Source organism: Xenopus laevis, chromosome 9_10L, assembly GCF_017654675.1.
Source record: "Xenopus laevis strain J_2021 chromosome 9_10L, Xenopus_laevis_v10.1, whole genome shotgun sequence".
Taxonomy (NCBI): Eukaryota; Metazoa; Chordata; class Amphibia; order Anura; family Pipidae; genus Xenopus; species Xenopus laevis.
In genome coordinates this window covers 103578972-103589423 of record NC_054387.1, presented here as the reverse complement: position 1 = coordinate 103589423, position 10452 = coordinate 103578972, and the positions used below count along the sequence as shown (strand labels likewise).

The 10452-nt window shown below is 39.9% G+C and overlaps 1 protein-coding gene across 1 annotated transcript; it reads right to left on the bottom strand.

Annotated features, from left to right (window-relative positions):
- smg1.L (SMG1 phosphatidylinositol 3-kinase-related kinase L homeolog) lies at positions 1–7409 on the bottom strand (the record flags this gene model as incomplete). The annotated part of the gene is given in 8 exon segments (NM_001096811.1): positions 1–1923; positions 2907–3013; positions 3688–3867; positions 4296–4402; positions 4494–4705; positions 5440–5595; positions 5598–5667; positions 7312–7409. Coding segments are annotated over 7 exon segments (843 nt in total). The 5' UTR covers positions 5601–5667; positions 7312–7409.
- Positions 7410–10452: the final 3043 nt, after the last annotated feature.

Here is a 10452-nt window from a genome sequence, read left to right as displayed (position 1 = left end):
AGGGGGTGATATCACTCCAACTTGCAGTAAATAGTGACTGAAGTTTAACAGAGCACAAGTCACATGACTGGGGGCAGCTGGGAAACTGACAATATGTCTAGCCCCATGTCAGATTTTAAAATTAAATATAAAAAAATCTGTTTGCTCTTTTGAGAATTGGATTTCAGTGCAGAATTCTGCTGGAGCAGCACTATTAACTGATGTGTTTGGGGGAAAAAAAAAACAAAAACATTTGTTCCCATGACAGTATCCCTTTAAGATATACATTGGGTTTGTGTCCCTTATTTCCTATAAAATTATGGGATAGTAGTCCATATTACAGAAAGATCCCACATCTAGTTCCATACATTCCACATAATCAACCCATACTTGTCTAGTTTAAGAAGACAAAGGATAGCAAGTTGCCATCCCTAGAGAAAATGGAAAATGAATGATTTGGTTTGGCAAGGCCTGAATACTGGCTGATACTTTCTATTCTAATCTGTGTCACAACGGAGAGAATGAAATGCCACTGGGTGTGTTTCCAGCTATGCAGAAATGAAAATGAACTGTACTTTTAGGAAAGCCGTACCAATAATATATATATATTTAAACTATACAGAAAAGAGCTGAACGGATGAATGCTACGTCACAAAGTTAAATCCAACAACAAGAAAAAAAAAAAAATCGAATCGAAGGTTGGGCATACCCAAAAATGTGTTAAAATCATCAAATACAAACGCATTAAAACCATGTTTTAAATGAACTGTTACTTTACACTGAAAATGTGAAGAACACCATATCACTCTACCTCCACCAAAATATGACTTTATTAATCAACTGCCAGCAACAACGTGAAACTCCACCGGTTATTCTGTGCTGGTTAAAGGGGGAAACTAGGCTAAAGGTTCACAGCTGGGTTCCATTTATATCTAGATGTGAGCGGAAATAATCATGGGAGCCAAATGAAGTGTGGGCTGACGTATAAATGGCTGGTTGCATTGTACAGTGACAGTCGTAAGGGAAACTGTACACAATGGGGTTACAGAATAACACAACCAAGCCTAATACCAAAAAATATTTTTTTTTGGGGGGGGGGGGAGAAAATATGACATTTGAATTCATTTTAGGAGAGTCCCAGCTGCCAAACAAAACCAAATCTGCTAGACTAGCCAATGCGTAAAGTACAAGAATTGTAAATAAACAAGTATTCCTAAACTACAAGAATTTGGGGCTGGGGAGAAGAAAGTAAAACAAAAAAAACCAAACGGGAGAACAAGGCTTTATTCTTCTATTGAGAAGTCCATCCAACTTAGTATTTCTGTTCTTTGGCTGCGTATTTTCAGCTAATGGAAAGGCCATGCTTCATCTCCTAGCCTCCTCTGTGCTTACTGGTCAACTAAACAAGCGCTGCTGCCAGGCAACAGGGGGAACCCAAGAAACTGACAGCGACTTCTTCACAGCAAATCCTTGATGGCCTCAGTTATTTTCCCCTTTGTTGCACAAGGGTCACATGGAAGAGAGTTCTAGATCAGTTCTAGATCACGCCGAGGTCTGTCGGATAGTTTCTTTCTGCCGTGCGCTCGGATACTGTGTCAGTTCTTCCATAGCAGAAAGGCAATCGGGTCAGCCAGACGGATCATTATACTCTGTACCCTGGGGATTGCTGACCATTGTTGTTTAACATTTCTCTGGGTGCAGCTTTCCTGTGGGATTCGCTTCCCACCACACCAGGGTTTCCTAGGTTACCTCATGTTAAGCCCCAGTATCACCACCGGCCTTGGCGCGGATGTGGATGCCGGAGGCATTTTTGATTCTGGTGGATGTCTGACTTTGCTGAACCAGGCAACTATACCTTCTTCTCTCTCACACCCAGGCTGTCCAACCTTCGTACAGCTGAGCCAGGTTTTCTAGGTTTGTTGCCTCCTTTATTACAAAGTCCACCTGAAACAAGTTAGCACAGATAATGAAATGCATCCACTCATTTCAAATAAAGTCAGTCATGGGGTAATATTCATTCCCAGTGAGGATGTTTATAAGAGTATTAAGGTGTACTCCCCACTCACCTCAAAGTTAGTTACACAAACAATGCAGACCTACGTATAGACATGCTCATATTTTGCTTGCTCCCCTACTCATTATTACAGTTATGACAATGGAACTCAAAACAATGAGAGTTAGAACTATCCTTAAAGGGGACCCGTCACCCAAAAAAATGATTCAAAATCAATTTTATCACATTAGTCAAGCAAAATGAACTTTAATTACACTATATAAATTATTTGAATCTTGTTTCCTTCAGTCTGGGATTTCAAAATAATAGCAAGCAGGCAGGAGCCATTTTGTGGACACTGTTATTAACGCAAGCCTTGCATCATCTCAGAATCTTGTTTGTGTACCAGAATGGGGGACCTGATATCCATCCCCATGCACTGGCTACACAATTAAATGGTAAAGAGAACGGTGGGATATGTGGAGAGCAGTGACATCTAGGAAGTGAAAGCAATTGTCTGCCCCATCTCTATGCTCAGGGCAAAGAGGAGGGGCAGACAATATTTGATTGACAGCTGAGATTTTTAAATGAGCTTACAACAGTTATGAACTCTTTAATAATAAATAGAAATTGGATTTCATGTTTAATTTGAAAAGGACTTTTATTATACAGCTGTGTGTGTCTGGGTGACAGGTCCACTTTAAAGGCCTTATCCATGTCTTTTTTTTTTTTTTTTTTTTTATCAGCTTAATAATGAATGCCACAGATTTGCCTCCCTGTCTCAATGCCCATAGCAGCAGGAGGTTATACTGAATAAATTGTTCATAAGACATTAAAAACAGGCTAAATACAGGCCAATAATAAATACAAGAGCCTTGGATTGGAGAGTCCTGAGCTTTACAGTGCCATTTGGGAATGTTGTAATGAAATGTACCTGCTCAGCGACAGACATCCTTCTGTTTGGATCCACGTCTCTCCCTTCCAGCTTGGCTTTGACTCTCTTCCACACACTGACCGCGTAGGAATTTCTTTCTTGAACAGCTGGGAGACAGCAAAATAAATACTCTTTGATAAGGAATCAGTCTACAGACAGATGGACAAGGCTTGCTATAGGTCTAACCCACAAGGTTGCAATTTGAGTTGAGGCTTTTGTAACATCAATTGACAGCAAGCGATTTCATAAAAGGCCCCCCCCCCCAATATTGTGAAAGTGGAATTTAGATTTATTATCTGGTTACATAGTTGGTGGAGATTCTACTGAATGTTACATTTATGGATTGAGGGCAAGCTAAGCTAGGGTGCCCCTCTCATCAGTGATCCCCAACCAGTGGCTCATGAATAATATGTTGTTCACCAAACCCATTGGATGTTGCTCCCAGTGGCCTCAAAGCAGGTGCTTATTTTTGAATTTATGGCTTAGAGGCAAGTTTTAGTTGCATATAAACCAGGTGTACTGCCAAACAAAGCCTCCTGTAGGCTGACAGTTTACATAGGGGCTACCAAATAGCCAATCACAGCTCGTATTTGAACTTTTTTCATGCTTGTGTCGCTCTCCAACTTTTTTTGACATTTGAATGAGGCTCATGGGTAAAAATAGTTGGGGACCCCTGTTCTAATTCATTGACAAAAAAAGAAGTTATAACAAAATCAGACTGCAAACTACCCAGTTGTTTTCAAAAGGAAAGCTGCTGAAATTCAGAGTCAATCTTATTTACCTTTTCCTGTTTTAGGATCCCTGACAGCCTTTTTGGGACTGGAAGCAACGCTTTTGCCAGGGCCTGGGACAGCGCTCGGTGGAGTATCCGCAGATGTGGCCAGATTTCGTTGCACAGGCTTTTTTGCATTCTGGGACATACCTTCAGGCTGAGTTTTCTGAACAGTGTTGCTACGCACAGCTTTGGGGCACAAACGCAAAAGAAACAAACACGTTCACGTTAAGCTGTGCATGGGCTGAATTGAAGGGTTTCACTTTTTAACTGCCAACAATCACAAACTACATTACCGGGAACAAACTTTCCAGGTTCCCAAAGTACAAAGCAATAGGATTTTAAATTGGCAGCACAAGTCAGCAGTAAAATGTCTATAACAAATTAATATAATGTTTACATTCACAATTTTTTTTTTAATAATAGATGTGAAATCCATAATGAACAGGAAGCCTTAGTTATCTACTGGCGCTATTCATGATTAAGGCTGTTCATGTTTTGTGTGTGTGTGTATATATCACGTGGTTTTCTAATGTGCAACAAATAGTCTGTAGAGAAGGAAGCCATTGTAGAATCAAGAAAGGGGTGGAGATGTAAGGGAACGAGAAAGGTATTACCTGCAGCAAAGCTGGGCAGATATGTTGATGATGTGGTAGGACTCGAACATTCATTTGTTGCATCGGTAACCAATGGAGATGCAAAGCTCACTAGGTTGTTATAGATGCTGCAGAGGTGAAAGATAGTTATGACACGTTCACATGTGAATAAATGAATCAGAGGACGCTTTTTTTTCTAGAGACTTAGCCTTGTGTTACCTCTGGCTTTGATTTCGGAGTTCCTTCAGGGTCGGGGTGATTTCCTGCAGCATTTCGATATGTTCTTGACTGCGAACCTGTCCCAAAGCCTGAACTAATGTAAACAGCACAGTCTGGATGTTGTCTTGCCATGATTTGTATTCACACAGAAATTGTCTCACACTGTTCTCATAAGGAACATCCTCACCATCAGCCATGGCAGCTTCCTCATCCTTGAAATGCATACAAATTACATGTTAGGACAGACAACGATTAAATTTCACAGCACAAAAAAAACCCCAAAAACCTATAAAAGTAGTACATCATGAGCACAGTGCAATGACCCCAATTAAAATCAAACATGTATAATGCCTTTCTTTGGATTGGTTTAAAATATATGACACCACTCAGTCCCTCTATGTGCAATATAAAGCTGATGGCAGAGTGGAGAAAATAAAGGAAACAAAGGAAACCAAGCCATGATAAATATAAAGCTAATGCAAAAACATTTAAGGGTAAGGGCACATGGGGAGATTTAGTCGCCTGGCGACTAATCGCCTCTTCTTTTGGCCGGCAATCTCCCCGATCTTCCTTCCCCTACCTTCACTTCGGCTATAATTTGAAATCGCCAGCGGGATGGCATTCGCGGTGCTTCGTTTTCAGAAGTCGCCTGAAGTTTCCTCGAGGGGCGACTTTGGAAAACAAAGTGTGGCGTGTGCCATCCCGCTGGCGATTTCTCCTAATAGCCGGCGGGAAGGTAGGGGAAGGCAGATCGGGGAGATTGTCCGCCAAAAGAAGAGGCTATTAGTCGCCAGGCAACTAATCTCCCCATGTGCCCTTACCCTAAGAACAGGATCCCGTTAAGGAGCTTGATGATAATCCCGAGCATAAGATGCCTAACTTTTTAAAAACATTTTGGTGTGGGTGGATTGTCATATAGGAGCTATACAACACAGAGAAAACTTACCTTGGCCATGGCCTTCAGCAAATGTTTGACTTCTCCAAGCTGTTTGTTGTGGCCGGTGAGAACATTCTTTATGGAGTCCACCAGGTTCTGTGTCAGTTCACACAGTGTTTCAATCTGTTGCTCCTTTTCACCCTGCAGACTTCTTTGATTTGACATATCATTACTCAGCTGCTTATGGGCTGAAACCAGCCACTCGGGAGTTCCAATAGAATGTTCACTGCTGGTTCCCTGCAACAAAATCTCACATTCAGTCACTAAATATATATATTATATATATCAGAGTACCCATAAGAGAAGTCCATTGATATTATGCACATGTTTTAACAATCTATCTTTGCCTATTAAACAAGCACTTAAAACCAATTGGAGAATTAGAACAGCGGATGACTCATTGGGACGTCTGTACCCTGATCCGCCAATGATGGGATTCCAAAACCTCCGTGACCTTTTGGTTTAAAGTGATCCAACACATTGTTATTGTGCGAAACAGACTACCACTACTTGGTTGACTGCTAATAAATTTTACATGTTTATCATGTAGATCTATGATACCAGGGACTAGCTTTGTACATCCCCACACTGGGCATCGATACCAGATTCGCCATCACGTGTACCACCACCCATGTAATATATTTAGTTACATGCCCATATGGGCTTTCATACGTGGGCAAAACAGACTTAATGCTGAGACTTCGCATGGATGCCCACAGGTCAGCCATCACTATTGCATATAGAGATCAGAAAACCACCAAACCGGTGGCTACCATTTTCTTGAAGCTGGACACCGATTACCCACTTTTAAGTTTATGGCGATTGATCATATACCAATGCCTAAAGGAGGAGGAGATAGATCTCGACTCCTCCTGCAACGGGAAACATTTTGGATAAAAACACTTGATACTATAGCCCCCAAGGGCTTAAATGAGTATTGCTCCTATAGTTGCTTTCTCCCTAAAAGATAATATTTTAATAACCAATTTATTTGTTTGTAGGTCGGGATCATTGGTTTGCTTCCTTATGTACATATTCCCCTATAATACACAAAAGCCATGAATATCTTGTAAATTATATCCTTATAAACGGTGAGTTCTGATGTCATCAGTTATAAACGGTGAGTTCTGATGTCATCAGTTATAAACGGTGAGTTCTGATGTCATTTCTGTCACATGACTCACTGAAACTTGTGTATTATAATAAATAAAGTACCCCCAGTTGCAAAATATGAGGATATTATAAGTTACCTCGGAGTTCCATGACCTGTATAAAAACACTCGGTCTTTGGCCTTGTGTTTTTATATGGTCATGAAACTCCTTGGTAAGTTATAATATCCTTATATTTTACAAGAGGGAGTACTTTATTCATTATATATTGCCTATTACAAGTTTATCTGTTATATCATTGGAACATTGATGCGTGAGGTCACGAACTAGGCAGGATTTTTAAATCTTTATATATGTCATAAATTTATTGCTATTTTTAAACGAGTATATGCATCTTGACAATGGTCCAAGACCGCGGACCGAACGTTGCTTTCATAATTAATAAAAATAATATATATAAATATATATATATATATATATATATATATATATATATATATATATATATATATATATATATATATATATATATATATATATATATATATATATATATATATATATATATATATATATATATATATCTATCTATCTCTCAGACCATCACTGCAGCCCAGATGGGAAAGAATCCACCCACCAGCGTCCAGGAATCGAACATAATTTAGTCTGTCTCTTTAATGTATGGAATACTCTCCTGTATGTTAATAATATGCTATTTTACTAAATGAATTAGCTTAGCAAATCGGCATACTTTCCGACATTAATACTTACCACTCTCTTCAACAATTGCAGCTCCAGCTCTGAAACGGAACTGTTGAACTGGGAGGCAAATGAACACATTTGTTGGCAACGCTTGATCAGTTCAAACAGGCTGGCATCTAAGCTTAAAGTGTCAGTTGTTCGTGTACGCAGGCCTTCAAAATGTATGATGGTGCTGCACAGGAAAGTGACCTGAAAAGAGAATTGTGGCAATATTTTTTTCTATAAGTTGCACATTTTCATTATTACAAAAATAGTTTTTGGGTGGGGGACTATTTTAAAGCTTCTGATCCACCCCACTACTTACAGAAGACATTTATTGACATCACCAGTGTGCTTCCAAGAAGCAGCAGCAAGTCAGAATAAAAGCAGCACATCTCGGGTAATTTATTGATTGAAGTAGTTTTGACAGTGATTAAATTGGGACACAGTAGTTGCAATCAGACAGTAGAATACCTGGTTTATTCTTTGGTTCTCTTTTAAAACAAGATTCCTCCTTTCTGTAATCGTGGCCTCAAAGTCTTGAAGGACAGGAGCCAAAGTTGGATTTGCACCTCCTGCCCATTTCAAACGTTGCTCGATGCTGGCTTCTAGTGCTGCTAGTTTCTCCTGTGCAATAAACAATGATTATGCAAAGTCTAATCAATCAAAATGATTTGTATGCAATCATGGTCTGGATTTCACATTGTTAGTTTTGTGCTTGTCAAAGGGCTCCTGTAGCTTGAAGCATGTTGTGTAAATAAATAACGCTACATTTTGCTCTATAATTCTGCAGTGGTGTTCACTCCTCTGTACCGTTAACTGCTCTGACCCTTAGCAGGTAGAGTAGTCATGGGTTACATTATGCTAAAGTTGTTTATAATGGCTTATTTGCCCTTATAAAGCAAAAGTAACAGGTTGAGGTATTGTTAACGGAGCACAGAAAGCATGATCATACATTCATACCAAATTCTCTAAAGATATTAGACGTCACCTAGTTCTGTGACATTTTAAAAGTACAGGTATGGGATCTGTTATCTGGAAACCAGTTATCCAGAAAGCTCCGAATTATGTAAAGGCCAACTCCCATTGACTCCATTTTATACAAATAATCCAAATTTTAACAAATGATTTCCTTTTTCTCTGTAATAATAAAAAACAGTAGCTTGTACTTGATCCCAACAGACTGCATAATCCTTACAAACAATTGTCTGCAAATTTCTAGCTGAACAAGTCATTCTGTTTTCAATACGGAAAACAAACATACCTGGACAGTTACTATGGAAGAGTCTATTTGTCCGAGCGTTTGCAGTTTCTTTTTCATGCTGGTTAAAATCGCAGATCGCGGAGGTGGCGTCACAGTTAAAGTTTGTGGGCGGCTGATCAAGAAATCCTCATGTTGCCACTTAAAAGTAAGAGACAAAACAGACGGTTAAAAACAATATCTAGAAAATCTCTTGGAGAAGCCAGTTAGCATTTCTATAATGCAGCAATGGATTGTGCAGATATTTACACAAAGGCGTTAAAAAGTCACAATATATTGGCTGAGGGAATCACATTCTGCGCACAAGGAATTAATCTAGTTATTTTACAAGATACCATTTGGTGAAGTGGGGGAAGGCAATGATGAACCATTACCTGAAACATTGCAATGTGCAGCTGCACTCTCTGGAGACTGGTTTTGCAAGCTGCAATGTTTGTTTCAAGGCGACGCACAAGGTCATGTTTCTTCCAAGCTGTGTCATAAGAGCTTGCTAGCACCGTAGCCCTGTTCATCACCAGCTGAGAAAAACGGTTCAGATGGAGGTTTTGCTCAACAGCCTTTTTATACAGGTCGTCAACAGAGACTTTGCTCTCTGCCCCAAAGTCCTTAGCCTCTACTTGTGCAATGATATCCACACCCAGAGCACTGATCAAGCTACAAAGTGCGAGTCCCAAGGCCTGTGTTGGAAGGCCGATTAACAGCTGTCTAACAAAATCTGCTGTAAATCCTTTGATCGGCTTGGACATCTGATCTTCACTAAAGCAAGCGTTCCTGTACATCGTTTTAACATTGACCAACTGCATGGGTCCATTTACAGTATTCTGATCTTCAAGTGAACATTTACCTGTAGAAAGACAAAGACCCATTATATTCAAAGTGTAATGTTTGGTAAATGGCTGCACTGTGGCTCAATGGTTAACATTACTGTCTTGCAGGGTTGGAGTCCAAGGTTCGATTCCAGCCAGGGAACTGTCTGCAAGGAGCTTGCATGTCTCCATTGTGGTTGTGGATCTCCACAGCTTTTCTTGGGTCTGCCATATTGTTTCCTACAATGTCAGCAACACGGCCCATAATATTGTCCTGCACGTGCGCCGACATTACACCACTCACTACCCGGATAACATCGCTGTATCTCATGCGCTAATAACATGTGACAAAGTCATCACGGAAAGATGCTCTCTGCTTGTGCTTTTCAGTGCATGTACAATGAATGAATTTCATTGAACCGAATCACAGCTTTGGTCTAACTAACAGACATCATACAACTTGGCCAAATATTTGTATTATAGTGTTATAGAGAAACTGGGAGTTATTGAGAAGAATACCAAGCACTCCTTGTTTGATTAAAGTAGGCTTAGTTTTTTAGCGAAAATCTTCATGTGGGCCGCCATGTCCTATAGTATGTTTTAAAGTATATATTTCTTACCAGACAAGGTCTGAGAAAATATTCCACAGAGTCTGAAGAATTCCCTTATAGTTTGCAGTCGTTTGAGGAAGAAAATCTCATCTAAAACCCGTTGAAGGCCGTCGTCGTCAAAAAAGTTCACTTGTGTACTTCGTGCTTCTCGGATTATGTCCACTTTTCGCCAAGCTTGAGGCACCTCCATCTTTTTCAGCTATTTAAAAACAAAGAAGGCAATCACATTTATGGAAAGCAGCAAGTCAAAATCGAATCCCTTCGAATGCTGAAATTGGCTCATGTGCATCTATGGGTCAAAACCTGCTGTGTGATGTGACAGGGATGTGCAATTACTGCTATTACCTGTAGACACAAGGCATATTTTGGGCTGTATTTGTTGTTTTCTGACAGTTGCAAAAACACCCCAGATTCTTGCTGCTGGCTTTTCCATATACAAACATCCTGGTAACATGCAGCTGCAATTTCATTCTCTTTTCAACATTTTTTACCG